At 27.0% G+C, this 27,520-nt stretch overlaps 1 protein-coding gene across 4 annotated transcripts in view; it reads left to right on the top strand.

The window, feature by feature from the left end:
• The window catches only part of LOC117167768 (ubiquitin carboxyl-terminal hydrolase 48-like), a 311,237-nt gene that overhangs the window by 279,473 nt on the left and 4,244 nt on the right, over nucleotides 1-27,520 (top strand). For all 4 annotated transcript variants that reach the window (XM_033352943.1, XM_033352951.1, XM_033352936.1 and 1 more), the window contains one exon: nucleotides 6,063-6,141. In XM_033352943.1, coding sequence (XP_033208834.1) covers nucleotides 6,063-6,141 — 79 coding nt within the window. The remainder of the gene's footprint in view (nucleotides 1-6,062; nucleotides 6,142-27,520) is intronic.

Raw genomic sequence — 27,520 nt, 5'->3', positions numbered from 1 at the left:
AAGGAACTTTCAATCGATTTCAATCTTTTCTAATGACTAACAAGATTTTAGGGTATCTTAAAAAATGCCAAGGAATTTACAGGGGATTAAAATTCGTTAAAGGGTTTCAAAAAGCTTTCAAAATGATTTGAAATATTTCAGGGTATTTTAAACGATTCCCAGGAATTTTTAAGAGATCTAAAAAAGTTTAAGGGGTTTCAAAACATTTCGAAGGATTTTCCATATTTTAGCGTATTTTCACAGATTACAAGGAATTTTCATGAACCCTACAAAATTTTAAGTCTTCTTTCAAAATATTTTAAAGGATTCACAAATTTTAATCGCTTCACATTGAAAATTATTTAAATTCAACTTTTGATTTTTAAATTATTCAATTTTGAATACGTTTAATTAGATGTAATACAATATCAATTCCTTTGAATTTTAAATGATCTAACTTTGATCTGAAAAATATTCAATTATTAACGTTTTGAAATTGTCCTATTTTCGAAATTTAAACCTGAACTCATTCAATTTCTAGATTCTTCAATGCAAAATAATTTACTTTAATTTTAAGCGATTGAACCATTACATTTCCTTTCTTATTATGTGTTCGACTTTTCAAAATTTTGGTCTACAATTTTCAAATTTGGAGAGGTTCTTATTAAACATTTTTAAATTTCACAAGCTTTAAATACTTGAAATTAATCAATTTTGAACACTTTTATTTATAAATGATAAAATTTCTTTGCATTCCATTGCAAGTACTTTTGTTTTTCAAAATTTTGCTTTATCTAAAATTGTTAAATATATATTTTTTTAATTTGAAACGCTTTCAATTCGAAACTTTCATTATTGCTTTAAACATTTTTTAAACTTATAATTTAAAAATTTGTTAAGTTATGGATTTTCAAATTATTAACACATATCTTTAACTATGTAGTGTATTAATTTATATTAGTAGTTATGGAAATTAATTATTTAAGGTCAAATGAATTTCATTTTGGGAATTCTCTAATTAAAACTGCTGGTGCTAGGTTGAAAGAAATTTAAATTTGATGATGAAACATTTTTATTTATAAAATTAATTGAAGTTTTACAATTAAAATTATATTATTATCGCAAAACTGAAAAATCCCTAAAATTAAAATTCAAGAACTGGGAAATTCCTTCATAATCTTATGCGGAAATTTAGTTATTCAGCACTTTTCTAATTCGGTAATATTATAAACTGTTCGGAAATTGTAAAGTGTCGGGAATTTTATTTTTTCGGGATTGTCCAATCGTCCCATTATAATTGAAACATTTGTTATTCATTTACAAAAAATTTAATCGTTTATATTCGGGAATTTTCTATTTAAGGTATTTTATAATTCAGTTATTTTATATCATGAATTTTATTATTCGGGAATTTTCCAATTTGGCAATGTTATAAATTGTTATTTATTATTATTTTATTATACGGAAAATTTTATTATTAGGAGATTTTCTAGTTTGGAAATTTTTCAATTCGGTAATATCATAAACTGGTCGGGAATTTAATATACGAGAATTTTTATAATTCGGAAATTTTATTATTCGAGAATTTTCCGATTCGGAAATTTTATTCTTCTGGAATTTTCTAATTTGGGAATTTTCCAATTCGGAAATTTTACAGTATCGGGAATTTTATTTTTCGGGATGTTTCAGTCGTCCTATTATTATTAACTTTTTTTAAATTATAAACAACAATTTTATTGTGTATGCTCGGAAACATTGTAGTTTGAATATTTTATAATTCGGCATTTTCTGCCGGGAATTTTAATTTTGGGAATTTTTCATTCGTCTCATTATAATTGAAACAATTTTAATTTATAAACAAAAAGTTTAATTGCTCATAAAGGTGAATTTTGTAGTTCGGATATTTTATAATTCGGAAATAAATTCGGGAATTTTCCAATTCGGTACTATTATTATCTATTCGCGGGTTTTTTTTCAGGATTTTCAATTATCTCGGGGAATGTTCAGATATTTCACAAATGGGAATATTAGTTTGAAATAAAAAAGCGGGTAAAAAAGTGTTAGAATTTCATAAGTGCTTCTAGATTATCGTAATGAGAAGGAGGTGCAATCAGAGCAAACGAAACCCCTTTTTCCCATAGGCCTAAATATAGAAATATCGTCGGTCAACTCACACATGTCTTGTTCCTACATCTGGTCTTGTTGAAGAATTCTCTTCTCGAAAATTTGATTTATCCTTTGAATGGAATTTCGAGTATTGCTCACGAGGAAGAGAAAAAAAAATAAAAAGGAGAGGAAATCGAAAGAGAAGAGTATTTGCGATTTTTACTCCCACGAAAACTTTTTATATCAATGATACTAAATCATCAGGTTTTTTATTAAGAATTTTTGGACTTCAAAAGCCCTTATAAAAATTTAAAATTTGGGATTGACCCAGCTTGAAAGAAATCAAAAAGCTCAAAATCTTCAAGCTAGAAAGTTTTTTTTATTTTAAGGAATCAAAACTGACTAAACTGCAGATGAAAGCAGCAAAAATTTTCTGAATTTCCAAATGTTCAAATAAAAGCCTAACAAAAGTTGCATTCAAAATCTTTTATTTTAATCGTTTGATATCCAACTAGTTGTTCGAATTTGCAAATAAAAAAGATTCCACTTCAACCATAAACACTTGTATTGTCAACACTGTAAAAAAAGGTTGTGGAATTTTAGTACGCTAAATGTATGTAAAAAGTGGACTCACGCGCAGCGGCTTAAAATTAGTATAGAAATGTCTAAAATCGTACAAAAGTGTAAAATTCTTAACTGAACTGAAATTTAATATGTGACATTTAATAAAACAACGGAAAGTGGAAAATTTCTCCAAAATATCAACCTAACCTCAAATACTTAAATCATTAAATCATATTAAGAATATATTTATAATTACGCCAGCTTATATGGCAAAAAAATTATAATTTAAAATCAGTCACTCGCATTTATGCTTTCGCCGAAAGTGAGCAATAAAGTTTGCAAACTAAAATGTACGTTCGCTCATAACACGCGAACAAACGAGCGAAAAAAAGCTCTATCGCGAAAATTATACAAATGTAGAATATTATACGGATAAATCTAAAATCACTATAAAGTGGAGAAATTTTCGTTGTAAAATAGAAATTTATGCGCGGTCGGTAATTTTATCAGTCTGGGGAATTTTACTATGTACAGCGTGAGTCCTTTTTTTACACACTCTGAACGTAGTGATTTTCAACACGTCGTATGAATTCATGCAAAGTCATAGAATTAAACATGTAAGAGACGTCATTCTATACAACTTGTGAAAATTTGCTTTCTAACCTGAAATTGTAATGCATCGAAAGTGACATTTTATATATGAAAATTCATACTTTGAAGTGCAATTTTAAAACAGATTTTTTACAGTGAACTAAATAGTTGAATTTTCAAGTCAAAAGGGCGAATGTTTTAGACGGCTGTTAATTATCAATCTGGAAAGGAAAATTTTCAACAACAAAATATATATATAATTTTCAACCAAGAAACATGAATTTTAAAACAAAAAGGATTAAGTTTCTAGCATCGTAGATAAATCACACATAAACTTTATAAAAAAATAATTGAAGTTTTAATAAATTATTTGAATTTTCAACCAACAAACATGAATTTCCGATTTAAAAATCGTTTTCATCGCGCCCTGCGCGCGACTTTAACGAACATATTCGAGTTTAACGAACGCGTCCTTCAACTTTAACGAACACATTTTCATCGCGCGTGTCGTGAGGAAAAAAGGTTCAAAACAAATTTTAATATATAATCTAAACAAAAAATCTGTTATTACACCTTTGATTGTACTTTGTGTCTTTTTTCCAAAAATTAAATTGTTTATTTGTAACGTAATTTTTCAGTATTAAAAGAAAAACTACGCGTCTTATCAAAAAATGATTAATAACAAATTTCGTGCTCTTTTTTGGGTGAACTACATTTGTTTATTTTTTTTGCAACTTGTGTCGCTTTTCCACAAATTTAATTGTTTATTTTTATTGTTGTTTGTTACGAATGAAACAAAAACTACGCATCCTATCAAAACATTATTATAACAAATTTAGTACATATTTTTTAGTTGCATAATTTTTTTCCTCATATTCTTACGTATCTTGCATAGTTTAACTGCAAAGATGATTTTTTGACCTTTCATTATTTTTTGTGCTTTCATAAAGCAGCATTTTTCTTCTCCTGTCTTCTTTTTATATCGTCTCTTGTTTGGCTTTAATTTTATTTTCATTTGTCTTTTTTTTTTAATTTTAAAATTTTATTTTTTAACCTATATGACGAATGTTTCTAAAGACAGTTGAATTTTCACCAAAAAAGTTTTTCAACCAATAACGATCAATTTTAAACGAAATAGTTGAATTTGAAATAAAAATTAATTTTCTAGACAAAAAGACGAATTTTTTAGCAGACAGTTGAATTTTGAAAAAAGTGTATTTTTAACCAAGAAAGATGCATTTTAAAAGAAATAGTTACATTTTAAAAAATAAAAATTTTCAAGACAATTAAAGATGAATTTTGTATTTATAAAAACGAATTTTCAACAAAATAATTAAATGTTCAAACGATAAAACTAAAATTTCATAAAAAGCAGTTGCATTGATAATCAATTCGTGCAGAAATCGTCCGATTTCAAACGTAATACCGATCTGGCCCCGATCGGATCTCCCGATCTGGCCCTGATCGGTAGAACTCTGTGGCTCATACCTGGGCTCGGCCAGGCCGAACAATGACATTTCAACTTATAAAAATGTCCATTAGGTCAAAATTAATTAATAAAAATTAATCAAATGCATATTCAGTGAATAATATTTTAAATAACCAGAAACATTTAATTCAAAAATTTAAATTCTTGTAGAAAAGTTGTTTTGTCTATATTGCTTCTTAACATACTTAAGAAAATTAAACGATCTAAGAAATAATAGATTAATTTTTTGACGAAAATATTATCTACAATCACCTTCTCGAATTTTTGAAGAAGTAATGCAATTGAGAAAAAATTGAATTTATTTACATTAAAATGATAATAAATCGTAAGTCATAGGTTATTTCTCGATGATTTTGTTTGGAAAAATTCGAAAATTTCATGTTGTAGGAAATCTTTTTGCAAAAAGACGTTTTCTAATTTGTTAAAAAGTTTTATAGGCAAAATTTTCTTCAAAAAATTAAAATTGTTCATTAAAATATTTCTGGTTATCATCCATTTATTTCATAAAAAACAAACCTTTTCTTTTCGTGCCTGTAGTACTTTAATTTTAATACTAGTTTCTAGTTTACTTATATTAAATCTCCACTCGTGAAATTCACGAATAGATTATAATAACACTGATCGTGTACCGATCGGGCACCGATGGGGTTTCCCGATCGGGTGTCCCGACCTGGCCCCGATCTGGGCGTGTGATTGGGACCAGACCGAGATTTCTGCATGGGAAATGGTTGAACTTTTAGTGAAAAGAGAAGAGTTTCAAACAAAATATGTCTTATACATTTTCTTGAAATAGTTGAATTTTTAAAGCAAAAAATTGTAGGAGAGCATAGAATTATCAACCTGAAAAGGTACATTTTCAACAAAAAATATAATTTTCAACCAAGCAAGATCAATTTGCAACCATCTAGTAGAAATTTCAATAAAAAAGACAAATTGTCAACAAGATAGTTGATAGTTTTCTACCAAATAATTGTATTTTCTGTTTGGGTTATAATAATTTAGTTCGCAATATGAAGGGAAAAGAACATGAAAAAGGGGAAGTTTCAGAAAAAATTCTTTTTCAAAAGTGGAAAGTGGAGTATAGAAGAAAGAGTGTGCAGTCTATAATTAAAATTTACTGTTGGCTTTTCCTACCCGATAAATATTTTTACATATATTTTTTACTATTAAGAACCTTTTACCATATTATGCTGCTGTTGAAATTAAAACTATTATTTTATCAACTTTAAGGGTTTTTATTTAAAATCAAACCAAATTTCGCGTCCAAGTAAAAATTCCCGGTTTTTTCCCCTCCCTGAAAAGACGAGTGATACAAATTTTTCATATTTTTCAGATTGACGTACCAGTCGATATTGAGGACGAAAGTGCCGAACCCGGCAGCGAATCTACAATTCCCGAAAAAGGTTTTAAAGGTAAGAATAGTTATTTATTATATTTATTTATATTACAATTAAATTATTTTTATTTTCGGAGGAAAGGAAAAAATCTGCCTCCGCCCGGTTTTGAACTGGGAAAGCTACAATTCACGATTGAAGCGTTCATCCAATCACGCCACCGGGGCTACAACAGAACTCTCTCTCTCTCGTTTCTCCAACAGTTATTTAAACAGTACTCAGAAAAACGTATCATCATAATTAATTAATAAATTACCTTGACCGAAAAAAGTAACATCAATACTCGAAATTGTATTATTATAACTATTAAATTTTAAATGACTTCTGCGAAATCCAAATGATTTATTTTTTATTTTTTAAAGTCTCAATGCGAATAAACTCGAATGAAAATTGACGTCGATCTCTGGCAAAATGTCCGGAATTAACGCCTGCATATCAGTTATCCTCGAAGCCGTCGGGCGAAACCAATCCACTTAAGAGACCCTCCGCTAGGTTTTGTTCGCGAACAAAAATCTGACAAATATGCCACGATTTGCCGTAGAATGGAGCAGAGTTTACTTCCAACCTATCCCACCCCTTTTATGCCCCCCCCCCTCAACCCCAGCACAATGATTCTAAGAGGGGAAACTTCTTCGCGATTGAAGAATTCGAAGTCAGATCTAGAGTCGAGCATTAAATTACTTAGCCTGAACAAAACGTAACAAATGAGGGCGAATTGAGCCACTTATGCGATATTGGCCCATCACCGACACCCACGTTTATTGATACGTTTCGATACGAGAACCAAAAGGGTCTTTTCTCTCTTTATTATCTCTGGATCTTCATCTTGAACTTTGCACTTTGAAATATTTTCAAACTCGGGGGTCTTCCGAATTTCGATCACTTTTTTTTGGCAATTTGTCCGAAGTTTGGACTTTCTCTAACTTGAGTTCAAAGATCGATTTGTTTCCATTTCTGATTGTCACTTCTATGTTACAATTTGCTCGAAACTTATCAATTTTACAATTTGGGTTCCAAACTAGATTTGCTCAATTTCTGATGAATAATTATCATTTTTATTTATGCTTTCCTAAGTTTACGGTTAACCGAACTTCGGTCCCATTTATTTTAAAATTTGTCCGAAGTTCGGCTTTTTCTTAAATTGTCTTCAAAAATAGATTCGCCTTAATTTCTTAAGAATAATGATAATTTTTTTTATGTTTACGGACCTTACGAACTTTGACCATTTTTAAATTTTCAGTTCTGCAACGTTTGGTCATTTTTATGTTATAATTTGTCCGAAGTTTGTTCATTTTCCTATTTGAGTTCAAAAATCGATTTATGTCTAATTCTGATTATTAATTATCATATTATTCCAATTTTAATCCATAAATAGATTTCTCTAAAATTATGATCATTAATTATCATTTTTATTATTTTTTTTTTTTTATTTGGGAGGTCAATCGAACTTCGGTCACTTTTGATTTACAATTTTTCCGAAGTTCCACTGTTTTCCAAATTGGCTTCAAAAATAAATTTACCTTAATTTATAAGTATTATTTATGATTAATTTCTTATTTTTAAATTTTGATTTTCATTTTCCACTTTAGTTTCAAAAATCGATTCGGCGCAATGTCTGATTAATAATGATCATTTTTGTAATTATTCAAGTTCGGGGGACATTCGGTCCCCTTCATGTTACACTTTTTTCCGAAATTCCGTGATATTCCAATAGGGACTCACAAAATGATTTTTCTTAATTTCTGACCGGCTGTTTCCAAAGTTGGTTTTAAAAGAAAGGTCATTTTTATGTTACAATTAGTCTGAAGTTCCGTAATATTTTAATTTTGATTTATAAATAGATTTTGTCTCCATTTCTAACTTATCATTTTTTTCCAGTTTTGGAAATCTTCCCAACTTTGGTCACTTTTTTGTGAGATTGGCCCAAAAATAGGGTCATTTTCGAATTCGGGTGCAAAATCGATTTGTCTATATTTCGGATCAATAATTATTATTAACTTTTTTGACACAATTTGTCCGAAATCCCCTAATATTTCAATTTTGGTTCATAAATAGATTTGTCCCAGTTACTGACTTATAATTATAATTTTTTTTCAATTTTGGAAATATGCCGGGCTTTCGTCACTTTTATTTTACTTTCTTTTTACTTTTATGTTACTTTTATGTTACTTTTATGTTACTTTTATGTCCAAAAATCGGTAATTTTTCAATTCGGGTGCGAAATCCTTTGTCTCCCCTTTGGATTAATAATTATAATCTTTTATTTATTTTTCAAGTTTGTGAGGCATGCGGTAACTTTTCCGTTACACTTCTGAAAATCGATCATTATCCAATTTGGCTTCTAAAGTCAATTTGTCTCAATTTGTGATTAAATTTTTTTTCAAGTTTATACGTTTTCCAAACTTAAGTCATTTCTTAATTTTTGTCCGAAGTGAGTTTATTTTCCAATTTGGCTTCTAAAATCGATTTGTGTCAATTTCTGAATAATAATTATCATTTTCTATTTATTTTTTTTTAGTTTTGGAATCTTCAGAACTTCTATCGCTCTTATATTACAGTTTTTCCTAATTTTTTATTTAAATTAATAATTTTTTATATATAATTGTAAAATTTTGTGAATCTTCCGAACTTTGGTCACTTTTATGTGACATTTTTTCGAAAATCGGTCAATTTTCAATTAAGGTGAAAAATCGATTTTTCTCCATTTTTACCAATAATTATCAATTTTTATTTATTTTTAAATATTTTGAGTCATCTGGTCACTTTTATATTACACTTGGTCCGGAATTTTAAAATATTTCAATTTTGGTTCATAAATAGGTATGTCTCAATTTCTGATTTACAATTATAATTATTTTGTTTATTTACTTATTTTTTTCAATTTTGAGAACCTTTCGGAATTCTGTTACTTTTTTATGTTACACATTGCTGAAAATTGGTCATTTCCTAATTTAGGTGCAAAATCGATTTTTCTCCATTTCTGATCAATAATTATCATTTTTTATTTATCTTTCATGTTTTTGGGCCATACGGTCACTTTTATGTTAAAATTAGTCCAAAATTTCCTAATATTTCAATTTAAGTTTAAAAATAAATTTGTCTCAATTTCTAATTTACAAATTATCAAATTTACGAATACAAAAATTCGAAATTTGGTGACTTTTATATTAAAATTCGTCCGAAATTCTGTCGTTTCTTAAATTATTTACAAAAATCGATGTTTTCAATTTCTGATTAGTATCTTTTATACAATAAAATATGGATGAGAAGAATTTTCCCAAGGCTAATTATAAATAATTTTTGTATAGTAAATAAAATAATAAAAATGGAAGATTTTACGGGAAAAAGAGACTCGTTATCTCGCAACCTGTTTTGATGAAATGTCATTCCTGGTTAGAATGTCTAATGTGACGTTCTGCAGTGAATAGAATACCAAAGTCGATTTTGCTATCATTGAGAATGTATTTAATCGTCTCACGCAAAGAGCATAATAAACTAATGACACACTGCGTATAATCTCGGGTTATTTCACCAGAAAAACATCCATATCCTGTCGAGAGTCATTCCAGGACCTGATGACTTTATACCTCTCATCACGATGTCTTATTACGTCTTGTACACAAAATTGAATATTTATATTTATGTTTTTTGGGGGTATTTTGTTTATTTATTTTTTCAATTGTAGGGATCATCCAAATTTCTATAGATTATTAGCAACAATATATGGATGAAAAAATAATTTTAATTTACCTATTATATGAGCATTATTATTTGGTAACATAAAAAAATTTTGTTGTGAAAAACGACACAAGAAGAGAAATTGATAGACAAAATTTGTTCACAATAACCTTGAAAATAAACGAATTAATTTTTTTGGAAAAAGGACACAAGGAACAATAAAATGTTAATTGACAAAATTTGTTTTTTTAAGATGCACACTTTTTTTAAATTATAAAAACAAGATAATAAAAATACATTTGTTTCAATGACAATGTATATTATGAATTGTAATAATTTAAATTCATGAAAAATAAATTTTGTACTTTATTTTGCAATTTCTAAATAAGTAGTTGCAGACCGAGGTACATAAATGAATATAGTATAAATTTCATATAATAGAGTTGAACTGAATGTGGGTAAGTTCCCATTGTCGACAAAATCGAGTGCGAAGAATGAGATACTTCATGAGAATATGTTCGTTAAAGCACTATGAGCTTTAACAAAAGAGAATTCACAATCAGAAAATGAGATTTGCCTATGCTTTGACCCTTAATTGTGAAAGTTCTGTGCACATCTCTGTAGGATTTTTTAAATATATTAATCGAGAAAACAAATCGAGAATTTTCGTTGTTTTTGTGTCCGTATACGAAATTGGTTTAAGTTCAAATTAAAATGTTTACCATGAAAAATTTGAGAAATGTTAGAATCAAAAAAGGATCAAATCTTACTTTAATCTCGATTTTTCCCTCCCCAATCCAGGAGATTCTTATCTTAGCTAGAATTTTTCGGACAGAGGGGAAAAAAGTCGATTCAGGTAGGATTCAGAAGATCCTGGTTTTCTCCGAAAACTAATCGTAAACTCTCTTCAACTTTCTTCCCCTTCTATTTTTCTTTTTTTCTCTTTTTCTTTTACTCACTGGGAACTTTTATTTTTCTGATTCCAAATTTCCCTTTATTTAAGAAAAACTAAATCTGTTTACAGAATATATTTTCACTCATCATCCTGGCTTTTTCAGGGTGTCTACTGGACCGGAAAACCGGGAAATGACTGGGATTTTTTTTATGGGGAAAAATCGGGAAGTGACCAAGAATGTTTAAGTGGACCGAAAATTGTGTTCAATTTCTCTATAAAAACGACAAAGTTTATCAAATAATGATTAACTTTAATTTCAATTTATAGCCGCCTTTTTTTAAGAATTCGTTTTGAAAAAACTTACCCTTTTCCTCCTTTCTTAATTTTTTCGCTTAAATACAAACTGAATTAATAGAATCCTATGAGAAAATCCATTTTGTATTGTTGAAAGTTAATTCTTCTTGTTTAAAAATTCAGCAATATATATTTGAAAATTTAATTATTTTGTTTTAAAAAAACATCCTTTTTGGTTGAAAATTCAACTATTTGGCTATAAATTTTACCGTTTTTTTGAAAATTCGAGTCTTTGGTTGCAATTTCAACTAATCCGTTTAAAATTATATGTATTGTAGAAAATTCACCTTTTTCGGTTTACAATTCAACTGTCTACTACAAAATTCGTTCAAATTAACTTTTTGGTTGAAAATTCGATTATTTTGTTTAAAATTCTTCGGTTTGGTTGATTTCAACTGTTTATAATTAAAAAATAAAATTTATTTAGATTGAAATAACAATTATTTTATTCTGTGTTGAGAATTTTTTTTAAATTTAACTATTCTTGATTTAAAATTGAAATCTTTTCTGCTTGGAATATCTAATATAATATTTTTTAAATTAAAATTCTTCTTTTTAAATTTAATCACTTGTTTAAAAGTTAAAGATTTTTGTTAAAAAATATTTTTGTTAGAGATTCACTAGTTAGTTAAAAATGTAACTATTTTATTCAGAATTGAAAATGTAATTCGCTTGTTGAAAATGTAACGATTTTGTTGAACATTTTGTCTTTTTGGATAAAAAATTAAACTATCTAATGAAAAATTCGACATGTCCATTTGAAAATTAAACTATTTGGATGTAAATTCAACTATTTTGTTAAGAATTGAAGAATGTTACCTTCAGAAGTGTTCATTTTAGGTGCTTTATAATAATTTTTCAGTTTAGTTAAAACAATTTATTTAAATGAACATGAGAAATTTTTGCGAACGGGGAAAACACCGGGAATTTTCCCGGCCATAAAAATGGTCATCCAGATTTAGTAATAAAATATTGTTTAGAAATGCTTGAAAATATTTATGAAATTTTACAGCATTTTTTTTAGTTTTTCGTTTTTTCTTCTGGTTTCTCGACCCTTCTTCTATCTTTCTCAGGCATGTGTCGTGTCCTTCGGTTATTAATGGTTTCACGAACTGAGTTCATTAGAAGTACGAAACTCTACAGCATTCAGGAACACGCGCCATCTAGTTTCTCCTCCTTTCCCAAAACACGTCATATGCACCACGGTACAAGCTCGAAATTAGCGACGTATATTATTTCTATGAGTTCAACTTGCTGCCTGTCCATGGCTTCCACAAACTAGTCGAAACAATCCTTTTTGCTCAGGAGGAATTTCAAATTTCTTCAGATTTTTTTTATTAAACAAATCTATACTGCGACTTGGGTGGCAATGTTAATTTGTAACCTTACCAATTTGGAACCAATCCAGTGAGAACATTTTAAATGCTAAGAGCAATTTAAGTCATCAAACTTTTAACTTTAATTTTATTTATACAAATATCAAACATTGGAAAGTTAATATCAATAAAATTTTGATGTACTCCGTCTTTGGAAGCAGTTCAAATTTCCTTATTTAGAAGTCATTTTAATTTGTAACCTGTCCAATTTTGAAGCAATCGAGTTAGGACATTTTTAAAATTAAAGGGAATTTAAGTCATCAAACTTTTAACTTTGGAAGCATTTTAAGTTAGAAAGTTATCAAATTTTTAAGTAATTCAAGTTTCTGATCTCCTATAAATGGAATTAATTCAATTTATACACATATCAAACCTTGCGTTCAATAAAAATTTGATTTATTCCATGTTTGGAATCAGTTCAAATTTTCAACTTTGTTAATTTAGTAACCTGGCCATTTGTGAGGCCAATTTTAAAGGCAATTCAAGTCATCAAAGTTTAAACTTCGGAAGCATTTTAAGGTACATCTAGGTATCAACGTTGGAAGTAATTCAAGTTTAAAATCTTCGAAAATTGAAATTACTTCAATTTATACAAATAGCAAACCCTGGAATCAAAATAAGTTAAATGTATTCTATCTTTGGATGCAGTTCATTTTTCCATCTTTCGAAGCAATTTTAATCTTTAATCTTACCAATTTTGAAACAATCCCGTAAGAACACTTTCAATTTTTAATGAAATTTAAGTCATCAAACTTTTAACTTTGGTAAGTTAAAAAGTTATCAACTGTGGAAGAAATTCAAATTTCTAATCTTCCAAATATGGATTTAATTACAAATGATACATATATCAAAACTTGAAATCAATAAAAGTTTGATGTCTTCCATCTTTCGAAGCAATGTTAATTTGTAACCTCACCACTGTTAATTTGTGACTCGTCCAAATTTGAAGCGGCCCAACGAAGCCATTTTCAACTTTAAATGCAATTCAAGTCCTCAAAGTTTTAAGTTTGGAAGCATTTAAGTTAGAAAGGTATCAAATTTGGAAATAATTGAAGTTTGAAACCTTCAAAAATTAAAAATTGATTTAATTTAATTTATACAAATATCAATCCCTTCAAGTTTGAGTTATTAAATCTTGGACGCAATTTAAGTTTTAAAACTTTCATCTGCGGAACAAATTGAAGTTAGAAAATTCCTATCCTTGGAAGCAAATTATAATTTGAAACTCAAGTTGTAATTATTTAAAATTGGAAGCAATTTAAGATTGAAAGCAATCAACTTAGGAGCGATTCAAATTGAAACACTTTCATCCTTTTTCATTTTTCAATTTAATTGAATTTTCAATTTTGCAGCAATTCAGTTGGAACAGTTTCTACTTTGAAGGAAATGCAAGGCATAAAACTATTTACTTTGGAAGCATTTTAAGTTACAAAGTTATCAACTTTGGAGGTAATTCAAGTTTAGAACCTTCCAAAATCAAAATTACTTCGATTTGTACAAATATTAAATAGCGGAAGCAATGAAAGTCTGATGTAGTTCGTATTTGAAAGCAAATAAAGTTTGAAAAACTTTGAATTTAGAAGAAATTAAAATTCGCAATTTTCCGAAATTTAAAGCGAGTAAAATGAGAATACTTCCAACTTTGAAAGTAATTCAAGTGAAACTTCTTAACTACAGAAGCAATTTAAGTTGGAAAACTAACAAGTTTTAATTATACAAAATTGCAAGTAATTTAAGTTTTACAGCTTCCCATTTTGGAATCAATACAAGTAAAGAAATTCCTAACTTTGAAAGTAATTCAAGTTTGAAATGGTCAAATATTTTAAGCAATTGAATTTAGAATGCTTATACAATGTTGAAATCGTCTGAAGTGAATTTTCCATATTCTGAAGCAATTCACTTGGAACTTTCCAACTAATGAAGCAATTTAAGTTAGGAAACTTTCAACTTTGGCCCCAACTTTAAAACAATTCAATATTTGAAGCTTTAATTATCTTAACGATTTTAGTTGTACGTACTTTAATCATTGTAGGCAAATACAGTTTGATATATTCCATCTTGGGAAGCAATTAAAGTTCGTAAACGTTCGAATTTGGATGCAATTCCAGTTAAAAAACTTTCAGCTTTAAAAGCAATATAAGTTTAAAATCTTCCAAACTTTGAAGCAATTAAATTTAGAACGTTTAAAACTTTCAAAGGGATTCAAGTTAAAGTTTCAAACTTCGGAAGCAATTCAAGTTCGATAACATCTAAGTTTTAAAGCTTCCAACTATAAAATAATTCAAGTTATGAAATATTTCAACTTTGAAACCAATTAAAGTTATAAAGCTTTCATGTTTGGAAGCTATTCTACTTTTAAAAAGTCAAACTTTGAAAGCAAGTCAAATTGAATTCTTCCACAATTTGAAGCTATCAAAATGAAATTGTTTCAAACTTTAAAAACAATTCAAGTTTAAATTTTCCAACTTTGGAAGCAATTCAAGTTCGACAACATCTAAGTTTGAATTATTAAGAATTGGAAGCAGTTTTAAGTTAGAAAGCTTTAATCTTTGGAAACAATTGCAGTTCAGATTATTCCAACTTGGGATGCAATTAAAAATTTGAACTTTTAATCTCGCTTTAAGGCCTCTAACTTTAAAGAAATTCAATTTTTAAAGCTTCTGCCTTTGGAAGCAATTCATGTTAAAAAGCGTTCAACTTTGGCAAAAAATTAGGTATGAAATCTTCGAAATTTTGAAGCAATCAAATTTACAATGCTTTCAACTTCAGAAGCAATTTAAGTTAGAAAGCTTCCAAATTTAGAAAAACCTGTGTTTGAAATCTTTTAATGTAAATTTGAAAGTTTTTATATTTATTTATAATTAATTTATGAACTCATTTATTTTGTATTTCCTAACATAATTTTTTCTAATCTCTGTTTTGCGTGCTCTAAGATATGAAGATCAAAATTGCAACTCTTTTTCTTCAAAAATCTGCAATTTGAAAAATTATTCCGAAGCAGATATACAATACGATAATGCAATAATAAGTATAAGTTTCGCGCGCCCTCAGCAATTCTCAAGCTCGGACCAACCATTATGTCGTTTTACCCTTTCCCATTATCGCATGAAAAAAAAAAGATAGTAGGAGAAACAATTTTGCCTCGCAAATTATTTTTAAAAAATATTGCTCGCTTTTCTTTTTTTCCAATTTTTATGAATGTTTCAATCTTTTGAAAATTACTTATTTCAGGTTTAAAAAATTGATGATTTTTAGTTGAAAACGCAACTCTATTAAGTTTTTCATTAAGAATTCATCCTTTTTTGTTGAAAGTTTAAATACTTGGTTGAAAGTTGAACTACTTTCTTAGAAATTCATTTTATTTTTGAAGATTGAACTATTTTCTTTAAGATTTTTTCTTTTTTGGTTGAAAATTAATCTTCCTAAGTGGAGATTCGTTACTTCGTTTACATTCTATCTACTTTGTAAAAATTCATTTGAGGCAATTCTTTTGAACTGATATTAACAATGACATATTTTTAGTTAAAAATTGATCGTTTTTAGTTAAAAATTTAACTGCGTTGTTAAAAATTCGTCTTTTTGAATGGAAAATTTTATTATTTGCGTAGAAAATTAAACTATTTGGTTGAAAATTAACTTTTTGAATATAATTAACATTTTTGTCGAAACTGCATATTTTGGGGTTCAAAATTTAACTGTTTTTTTAAGAAGCCGCTTTTCTGGTTTAAAAATTCAACAATTTGGTTGAAGTTTGTTTCTCTCTTGGCTGTAATATATTTCCACGTTGAAAACTCAACTCTTTTGTTGACATCTCGTCTTTTTTGTTTGAATTCAAATAATTGTAATTTAAAATAATTTTTTTGCAGAAATATAAACTATTCCATGTTTTGATCAGAATTCATCTGTTTGGTTAAATTCGACTGTTTTTGTATAGAATAAAAATATTTTCTTTATTGAAAGTTTGCTAAATTTATCTGTAAAAATTTTTTTTAGTAGATTTCTCCCTTTTATTTTTCCTCCAATTTTTTATAAATTTTTCAATCTCTTGAAAAATATGCATTTCACGTTTTAAGTGTTATACTAAATAATTCTCTATTCGTTTAACTTTAAAAATATTTGCTTCCAAATTAAAGTTTCTTCGTTAATATGTATTCAGTAATTTTTCTAGAAAACATAAATAGAAATGGGAAAATGAATTGACAAGAATTTTGTTTGAACCTTGTGAATTTTTGGGGCTCTAAATCATTAATTATCCATCAAGAAGTCGACTCGGATCTTAAGAGGTGTCAAATGATCCCTAAATCGAACTGAAAGTATATTTTCTTCCCCAGCGGGGTTCAAGATGAAAAAAGAGAACATCTTCCTTTTAGTCTTTTAACGACTTACAAATATCCGGTATGAATTTTCAGGACGAAATTAGTACCCTTGTTTCTAGTTTTTCCCAACTTCTAAATTCGTCCAACTAATTTTTAATGGATAGAGAAATCATTAAAGAGAAATCCATTTTTTATTTTCTAGAATTGTTTATATATAAAAAAAAGAAAAGATGTTTTAATATTTTCAACTATAGAAGCTTAGATAGGATTCTTCCAAAATTGTAATTGCATTTTCCACAATAAAAAAAAATTGACCAAACAGTTCCATTTACAACCAAGTAGTTGAACTTCCAACAAAATAATTAATTTCTTTAAAAAATAGTTTAATTATTAAGCAAAGAATTCAGTATTCAGCAGAATAATTAAATGTTCAAATAAAATTATCAATCTTAACAAAATTAGTTTTTAATCAAAAAGGATGAATTTTTAATGAAAAATGTAATAATAATAATATTTCAAATATAAAAAACGTGTCAATTTTAAGCCAAAAGCAGTTTACTTAAACATAAAAGACGAATTTTCAACAAAATAGTTAAATCCTTAACAAAAACGGAATAATTTTGATCCTAACAGTTGCATTTTTAACCAAAAAGTGTGGAATTTCTACCAAAAGAGATGAATTTTCAAACCAAAAAGACGACTGTTTAACAAAAGAGTAGATTTTTCTACCAAAAAAGATTTTGCAATCGAGAGAGGAAAAAAGGCAACCAAATAGTACAATTTTCTTCTAAAATAATTGAATTTTTTACTTAAAAAGACGAATTTTCAAGAAGCAAATAAATTTCTCAGTCAAATAGATGGATCTTGAACGAATGAAATAAATTTCTAACAAATTAGTTCAATTTTCAACCAAGTAATTAAATATTCAATCAATACGATTATTGTATATAAAAAGAAATTTATAAGAAATCAATGATTAATTTTCTACCAAAAAAGACGAATTTATAACACAATATATATACATTTTTTTAAAATAGTTAAATCTTCAACTAGAATAATAAAGCTTTAAGAAAAATTAACAAACAAATTTAACTTACAACTAAGTACTTGAATTTTTAATAAAAAATATCATTTAAACAAAAAAGTACGATTGTCAAGAAAAGAGTTGAATTTTCAAGCAGGAATTTTCAACGAAAGGATTTTCTACGAAAGAAATATGAATTTCCGACCACAATGAAAATTTTATTGAAGAAATTAATTTACAATCAAATTTCTGCATTTTCTAGTTAAATTTTCAGTTAGAAGAAATAATTTTCATTCGGAAAATAAAGAAATGAAAAAAATGTTAAATCTTTAAACAATTAAATGAATTTTAACAAAGTAGTTAAACTTTAAACCAAGTTTTTTTTAATTATAACAAAAAAATATAAATTCTCAATGAAAAATTTAATAGTTGAATATTTACCTAAAACGATCAGTTTTTAACCAAAAATTGAATACTTAAATTTTCAGATAAAAAAAATTAATTTTGAAAAAAAACTAATTTTCAACAAGTTAGCTCAATCTTAAAGCGATAAAATTAATTGTTAAGGAAGTGGTTTAACTTTTTACCAAAGTAGTTGAATTTGCAACTAAAAACTATCAATTTTCAACCAAAAATAGAGTAGTTAGGTTTTTAGGTGAAAAAGTAATATTCAACTAAGATAAAAAAAGTATTTTAACAAATAGTTTATTCCTTAACCAAAAAACTGATTTTTTTTTTAAATTGCTTAAACTTCTAACCAAGGAGTAGTTGGATTTTCAACTAAAAAAGTTTAAGCCGTAATGAAATATTTAATAGTTGAGTTTTCATCTAAAAACTATAAGTTTTCAACAAAAAATGTAATAGTTAAATTGGTATATAAAAAAGTAATTTTTAACAAAACAAAAAAAAAGAATTCTTTTTTTCAACAAAAGAAAACGTATTTTAAACAAATTGGTTCAGTCCTTAAGTACTAGGTTGAATTTTTAAGAACCAGCTTTCAACAAAGATGTTAAAATTTTGAACCAAAAATAGAATAGTTAAATTTTCATTTAAAAAATATAATTTTGCAACAGACAAAAAAATTTTTGAACAAAATAGTTAAATCTTTAACCGAAGAAATAAATGTCTATGAAAGTAGTTTTGACTGATTTATAAACAAAAATTGATAAGTTCCCAATGAGAAATGTAATAGTTGAGTTCTATCATCAACCAAAAAAATTAATTGGAAAAAACAAAGTGGTTCTACTTTCATCCAAGTATAGTTGAATTTGCAACTAAAAAGACGAATAAATTCTTAATGGAAAATTTAATAGTTGAGTTTATAACTAAAAAAACATTAATTTTCAATCAAAAATAGAATAGTGTAACTTTTAGGTAAAAGAAATTCATTTTCAACAGAAAACAAAAATTTCATCAAATTATTTCAATATTCAAGCAATTTACTTAATTGTTAAGAACCACCTTCCAACAAAGAATAGAATATTCAAATGTTTATGCAAAGAAAAATAATTTCCCACTAAAATAAAAAAACTAACTTTTAACCAAATAATTTGATCTTCAACGAAAAAACTGAATTTTTGTGGAATGGTTATTTTTTAACCAGATAGTTAAATTTTCAACTAAAAAAATATGAATTGTACATAAAAAGTTTAACTATTGAATTTTTTAATCTTTTTTTTTTTTAATTTAAACTAAAAACGATCAATTTTCATCAAAAATTAGAATAGTTACATTTCCATTTAAAAAGGATTATCACAAAAGATCAAAATATTGAAGGAATCCTAACTAATTTTACATTTAACACAATAGCGTTTTTTAGCAAAAAATAAAATTAGAAAAAATAATACAACTAAATGATAAAAAATTGAAGGAAATAGGAACGAATCACTGTTCCACATAAATTTCTCCAACTATTTTGTCATTTAGTATCATCAATCAATATCACTCAGATAGTAATGCGTCATTCAGTGATTCTCCCCATGAAAACGGGTGTCTATAATCCAGAAGAGGAAATGGAGAAGAAAGGGGTGAGACCTCGTCATTTCCGCGTGAAGGAGAAACATTTCGGAAAAGTCAGCGAAGCGCGAATCACATTATTCGATCTAGTATACTATAAAAGTATAAAGATCATACAACCAACAGACCTAGGATATAAGAAACAAAAGGCTCCCTTTGCTACCATTCGTCTGGAAAAATTTATTTAGGCAAGCTAAGAAAGCTAGGGGAGAGTAATCTTCTTGTTTCGCAAAAATAATTCATTATTTTCATAAATAATATAGATTTTACTATTAGGTTATCAGTCAGCTTGAATATTTTTTTGAGTTCCATGACATATGAGGATGTGATGACATTTCGAAGCTCTTCGCCTGAGGTGATTGCTGGAAAGGTTGATCTGCAACCTGTGAAAGAGCTGTGTTGTGGAATGAACGTTTTACTTAAATAAGCTGGATGGGAATTCTAGATTGATCCAAAATTTTGACTACGTTTTGAAGAAAATAGATTAAATTTGGAGCAAATAGTTGAATTTGCAACCTGCAAAGATGAATTTTCAACCAAATGGTCGAATTTTGAAAGAATGAAGATTAAACTCTATTAAAAAAAAATTTCAAGCAAATAGTGGGATTTTCAAACCAAAAAGATAAGTTTCTTGAAAGACAGTATATTTTTTTAATCTAAGAAGACGAATGTTTGATAAAACAGCCACATTTTCCACAAAATAATTAAATTTTCAATCAAACATAAAAGTTTTCCGCAAAATTATGAAATATTGAAGAAAATAATTAAATTTTCAAACAAATAGTTGAATTTTTAATAAAATAATTAATTTTTCAGAAAAATAATTTAATTTTTCACAAAATAAGAACATTTTCAAGGAAGTTATTAAATTTACCACAAAATAATTATTTTTTCAACAAACAAAATTAAATTTAATATTCAACCAAACAATTAAATTTTCAACAAAACAGTCGGAATTTTTAACAAAATAATTATACTTAAAACAAGAAGGTTACATTTTTAACCAAATTTTTTAATTTGCAAGAAAATAATTAAATTTTTATTAAAATAATTGTATTGTCAACAAAATAATCTAATTGTTAACAGAATGGTTGAATTTTTAACAAAGTAATTGGATTTTCAGCAAACTAATTAATTTTCTAACAAAATAATTCAATTTTCCACAAAATAATTAAGTTTTAAACAAAACCGTTAAATTTTATCAAGATGTCTCAAGACGAGCCTTGTCTTCAACAGGTATAAACTCGAAGTTATAAACTGGTCACCTAGGAGTCATAAAAATTCGACTCAAGACATAAATATATGTCTTCAAGGCATATAAACTTGCCTCCAAGACATAAATTGTAGTCTGTCTCCGTCTTAAAGCTGATACATGCTCAAGCCGAACTTTTCGACTTCAGCTTATCTTGATTGGGGGCAATTCAAGTCGAAACCAAGTCGAAGGATTTTTACTCGGCTGCGAACTCAATTAATAGAACTTAATTGACAACTCTAATATTAAATTGTTAAGTACTTTTCTTAACTAAAAATTTAACTTTTCCACTTTTTGTTGGAAACTCATTTTTTGTTTGTAAATTCGTTTTTTCCTTTGTTTGGTTGGAAGCTAATTTTTTCAATTGCAATTTTGTCTATTCTACTTCTGGTTGAAAATTGATCGTCTTGTTTTTAATTCAACTGGTTAGTTGAAAATTCAATTTTTATTTTATAATTTATTTGTCCTGTAGAAAATTTGAATTTGGATTAAAAATTTTAACTGGTTAGCTCCTCTAGGAATTCATTTTTAAAATTATTTTCGACTGTTTTTTATTTATAATAAAAACATTTTCTTGGTTCAAATATTAACTATTATATTTTTCGCTATAACAAATCTGTTTTAATTGAAAGTTCAACTACTTGTTTGAAAATTTAATTTTTATGTTCAAAATCAGTATTAGATTCCCTCGGCTTTTTTGCTACAATAATGAAGATTTTATCTTCGAAATCTGGGGAATGATAGCGAACATGCTAACGGACGTCCTCGCACACTTTTTTTGTTGCTTAATTCAAAAAAGTAAATTTTGTTAAATTTGATTCAATATGATATTTTATAGCATCTCCGAATTCAGTTTTAAACCATTTTCTTCTTAAGTTTGTTAAAAAATTCTCTTTAGTTCCGCTGGGAATTAATCTTTTTCGTTTAATTCGACTGTTTTTTTAATGTAAAACTTCAATCTTTTCTAAGTTGAAAAATCAACGGTTACACATTTCGCTAAAAAATATTCTTCTTCGTTTGAAAATTCGACTGTTTTGTTTAAAATTGATCTCTTTTGATAAAAATTCAAAGGGTTTGTTGAAAATTTAAGCATGTTGTGGAAAGATGAATTATTTTGTTTAAAATGTACATAGTTTGCTGAAAATTTAATATTCTGTTCAAAATTTAATTATTTTGTTAATAAATTAATTAGTTTGTTGGAAATTCAATTATTTTGTTGAAAATTTAGTTAATTTGTGAAAAATTAATTATCTAGTTACAAATTTAACTATTTTGTTAAAAATTTTAATAATTTTTAAAAAATTCAATTATTTTGTTCGAAATTCATCTCTTTTAGTAAAAATTTAACTGTTTTGTTGAAAATTTCATTATTTTGTTGAAATATTAATGATTTTGTTGAAAATGTAATTGTTGTATTGAATATTTAATTATTTTGCTGAAAATTTAATTATTTTATTAAAAATTCAACTGTTTCATTGATAACTTAATTATTTTGTTGAAGATTTAATTTTGTTGTTGAAAATTTTACTATTTTGTTCAAATTTTAATTATTTTATTAAACATTTAATCATTTATATGAAAATGTTATTATGTTGTGGAAAATTGAATTATATTGCAGAAAAACTTAATTATTTTGTGGCAAATTCGACTGTTTTGTGGAAAACCTAATCATCTTATTAAAAATTTAACTGTTTTGTTTAAAACTTAATGATTTTGTGGAAAATTGAATTATTTTCCTAAAAATTTCATCATTCTTGTGAAAATGTAAATATTTTGTTAGAAAATTAATTAGTTTGCTGAAAATTCAAATACTTTGTTAAACATTTAACTGGTACATTAGAAATGCAATTATTTTGTTGGAAATTTATTTACTTTCTTGAAAATATAATAAATTCTTCTAAAAGAGGCAGTGTGGCGTAGTTTTTGAACGACTTGAAAATGATTGATCAGTTTTTACCCTATTCTTCTTTTTCAAATTCCCTTTTTCCCCCATTGTCGAAAAACCTCCCCCTTTCTCTTTAATATACGATATTTAAAATTAGGATATTTGAATTCTGCAAAAAATGCGATTTCTGTCATTTATATTTTTCAAAATTACCATTTGGTCTAATTTTTTCGTGAATTATCATTTTCCTCAAGTTTGATTAATTCGGGATCACCATTGGCACAATTGAGTTTTTGCTATTTGCTCTCATTTTTATTTTTCTAATTTACATTTATAATCATTCTTATTTTTCTGAATTGCTATTTCGCAAGGTTTCGAATCAAAAATAAAAATTATTATTGGCTGATTTGAATTTAGCGAATTCGGAAGAATGAAAGTTCTGCTAAATGTAAATTCAGGAAATAAAAATTATACCAAATGATAATTCGACAAAAGAAAAATTCATGCCAAATGGTAATTCGGAAAAAAGGAAAATTTTAATTCGAAATAACGAAAGTTTTGACAAATGGCAATTCGAAAAAAAAATATTAGGAAAAATTGTAATTCTGGAGAAAAAGATAGGGCAACTGATAATTTGAAAGGATGAAAGTTATGAGGAGAAATAGTAAATCGAAAAAATGAAAATTAGGGCAATAAAAACTGCAAAACAGTAATTTGGAAAAATAAAAATAATGCTAAATAAAAGTTGAAAGAATGAAAGTTATGCCAAATTGTAATTTTAATAAATTAAATTTATAACATAAATGGCAATTCGGAAAATTAAAAATCGTCCCAAATGTTGATTCTGACGATTGGAAATTAGGGCAACAAATGGTAATTCTGGAAAATGAAAACAATGACAAATGACAATTCATAAAAAGTGAAATTGGGACAAATTGTTATTCTTTGAAATGAATTTGGTCAAATAAACATTAGGAAAAGTAGAATTTCGGGAATATTCGTACGTCAGAAAAACTTCTAACGGAAGGAATTGTAAATAGGATTTTCTCTTGCTTCAATTAATCTTAGTTGGCCATGACAAATAATTGCTGAAGCTTAACATAAGCCAGAAGCTCTAGACTGTACACTTAGCTAATAACGAAAAAGGAGAGACTCCATCTCCTCTTTTTTATTCGATGCATTTCTACAACCTTAAAAGATTGTTTTCTCACAATTTCTGCTTTTATAATTGATTAATTAATAAATTAATTTCGTCATTTGTTTTCATCTGAAGAAAAATTATAATCCCTTAACTTCAATATTAGTCTTTTTGAAATCTTAACTCATTATAAGAATATTAAATTTAATTTTTTTAAAATAGTAATAATACTTTTAATAATTAACTTGATTAGTAAGTTTTATAGACCACATCCACACAAAAAAATCTTTTTCTGAGTCTGGAGGTCAGGCGATGTTTAATATATGTCTTTTGGGGTCGCTAAATCCGAATCCTAGGTCCAATCAACCCCGGCATATGCGGGTTCTGACATAACCTAAAAAAACCTCATACAAATTTTTTTCGATTCCGGAGGTGAGACCATATTTATTATATGTTTTTGGAGTCGCTGAATTAGAATCCGAGGTCAGAAAATCCCCAGCACGTCAGGGTTTTGACATAAACTTCAAAATATCTTGTAATCTAAGTTATTTAACGCTTCAGCGCATTGACTTTAACAATATATTAAACAAAAATTAGTTTATCCAGAGACCGTAGTCACGGACGTAAGCCGGGCCGTAATCATGAGTTTCTTTGAAAATCAACACCCTGATTTGCTACAGTTTTCAGATCACGTATTCGGATTCAGCGACCAGAGAATCCTATGGTAAGCATAGTCTGACCCTCGGACTCGAAAAAAAAGTTTTATGCGGTTTTTTTGAGGTTATGTCAGAAAAGTTCTGACATAAAAGTAAAAATCGTTTCTAAATTAATTAGCCAAATCATCAGTTACACCGACTTTGGTCAATGGAACTGGAGTATAGGGGCGGCAATAAAACCGAAAAAATATATCACTATTGAATCCTACGTAGAAATTATTCTGTGCGGTTTTTTGAGGTCATGTCAGAACTCTAACGTGCTGGGGTTATTTGGACTTCGGATTCGGATTCAGCGACCCCTAAAACATAGTAAAAATGGTTTAACTTCCGGACGCGAAAACCGACTTTTTTGAATGGCTGTGTAATGAATAATGAACTTTAAATAATTATTCTACACAATATATTAAAAACATTATTCATACTTTAAATTAAACAGTTGAATCTTCAAACCAAAAAATATTTTTATTTAAATCAAATGTAGATCAATTATTCAAAAGAAGATGAATTCTCTACCAAAAACATTGTAGTTGATAATTGAACAAAAGAAAGATCTTTGTTCTAAATCAAAAACGTTTGAAAAGTAGAAAAACAGACGAATTTTCAACCAAGAAAGGTTTTTCAGTCAAGTGAGCGTAGGCAAACGAGGAATTTTCTATAAAACTGTTTTATTTTTAACTGAAAAGTTAATTTCCAACCAAACAGTTGAAAAACAAATTTTCTACAAAGCATTTGAATTTTTAACTCAAAAATATGAATTTCCAACAAAAAGTTAATTACAAAACTTAATACTTGAATTTTAAACTAAGAATATCAATGTTCAACGAATAATGGAATAGTTAAATGGCAATTAGAAAAATTAATTTTCAATTAAAGATTATCAATTTTCAACATAAATGAAATAATTAAATTTTCAGTCAGAAAAATTAAATTTGAAAAAAAATTGAATTTCTAACAAAGTATTTGAATCTTTGATCAATGAAATAAATGTTTATCAAAATAGTGCAAATTCAAACCAAGTAGTTGGACTGTCAACCATAAAAGATTAATTTTTTAACAAAAAATGTAATAAATTATTTTTTTTACTAAAAATTACCGATTTTCAAAAAAATGGCATTCACAAATTTTCAATTAAGAAACTTAATTTTTAAAAACAAAGTACGAAGTTTCGATAAAAGCAGTTTTAATTTTACACCAATAACATTAATTTTTATGGACGCAGTTCAATTAAAAAAAAGTTAAATTTTCCAGCAAACAATTAAATTTCCGACCAAAATAATAGGATTTTCAATCAAAAGTGAACAAAATACGTGAATTTTCAACTAAAGAAAATAAATTATCTACCAAAAATGTAATAGTTATATTTAAAGTCAACAAAATTTATTTATAACCATCAAAAACGCATTTTTAATCAAATTATTAAATTTTTACCCCATGAAATTAATGTTCTATTGAAATGAATAACCTTCGAAAAACCAAAGAATTTTCTAAAAAAAGACGAATTTTCAAGAAAATACAGAAATTTTTAACTAAAAAAAAAATACATTTTGAATGATCAAGAAGCGAACTTTCAACAAAATAGTTAGATTTTTAAACAAAAAAATTAATTTTCTACTCAAATAAAAAACCTTTGATAAACAACAAAAAAAGCGAATTTTCTACCACAAAGGACGAATTTTCATCAAAATGCATGCATTTTTAGCCAAACAGTTTAATTTTCAACTAAAGAAAAGAAATTCTCATCCAAACAGATTTAAATTTTCTGTTAAATTTCTAATTTAAAAAATTATATTTAAATCAAGAAGATTAATTTTCTACCAAAAAAGATGAATTTTCAACAAAAGATAAATTAAAATAATAAACGAATTTTCAAAAGAATACATGAATTTACGACTAAAAAAGGTACATTTTTAACTCAAAATGGAATAGTTATATTAACTATTAAAAAACTAACTTAAACCATAAAAAAAATCTCAAGAAAATAGTTGCGTTTGGACCTAAGGAAGTCTATTTTCAGTCAAAAAAAGCAATTTTTTCACCAAGAAGATTAATAATCTGCCACAAAAGACGAATTTTCAAGAAAATGCACGTATTTTCAACCAAATAGTTAAATTCTCAACTAAAGAAAAAAAATTTGCAAGTAAATACAGAGCAGTCAAATTTTCAGTTAAAAATTACTTTTCAACCCCCAGTGACCATTGTGAAATTTGCTAGAGGTATGATGGTTAACGTTCAAAATTGGTATATTATGATTTTATAACTTTTTATTTGTTGGTGGGACTAACATTACATTATATATAATATAATGTTAGTCCCACCCAACTTCGGTGAAGTGAAAAGAAAATTGCGAACGATTCTCTCCCACTGTCTTTCTCTTCATCCTTCGTTCTCATACTGAGCCTCTGACAATATTAGCAGTGTATAGCGGCATGCGTTCATATACATATATCAATGTATAGGGTCATGCGCTCATCTTGAAGGTTTTGGTTCGTACACGTGCTAAATGTTTACTATAAAATTACTGATTCAATCCGAACTCACCCCCAAATCGTCTAATTAATTCGAGTAATAATTCAACTATTTTTTATTTTGAAAGAGTTAAAAAAAAAGCCACTTCAATTTACATCATATGAAGTTATCACTTCTGCTGGGGGCCCGTTCATTTTTCGGAACGGATAAAATTTAAGAAAGGTAAAATTTCAGAATGGGTTATAATACATAATGGTAAAACTTAGGAATACCAAAAATTC

Source organism: Belonocnema kinseyi, chromosome 1, assembly GCF_010883055.1.
Source record: "Belonocnema kinseyi isolate 2016_QV_RU_SX_M_011 chromosome 1, B_treatae_v1, whole genome shotgun sequence".
Taxonomy (NCBI): Eukaryota; Metazoa; Arthropoda; class Insecta; order Hymenoptera; family Cynipidae; genus Belonocnema; species Belonocnema kinseyi.
The sequence above is the reverse complement of the archived record's forward strand: the minus strand, read 5'-3'. Positions and strand labels throughout refer to the sequence as shown.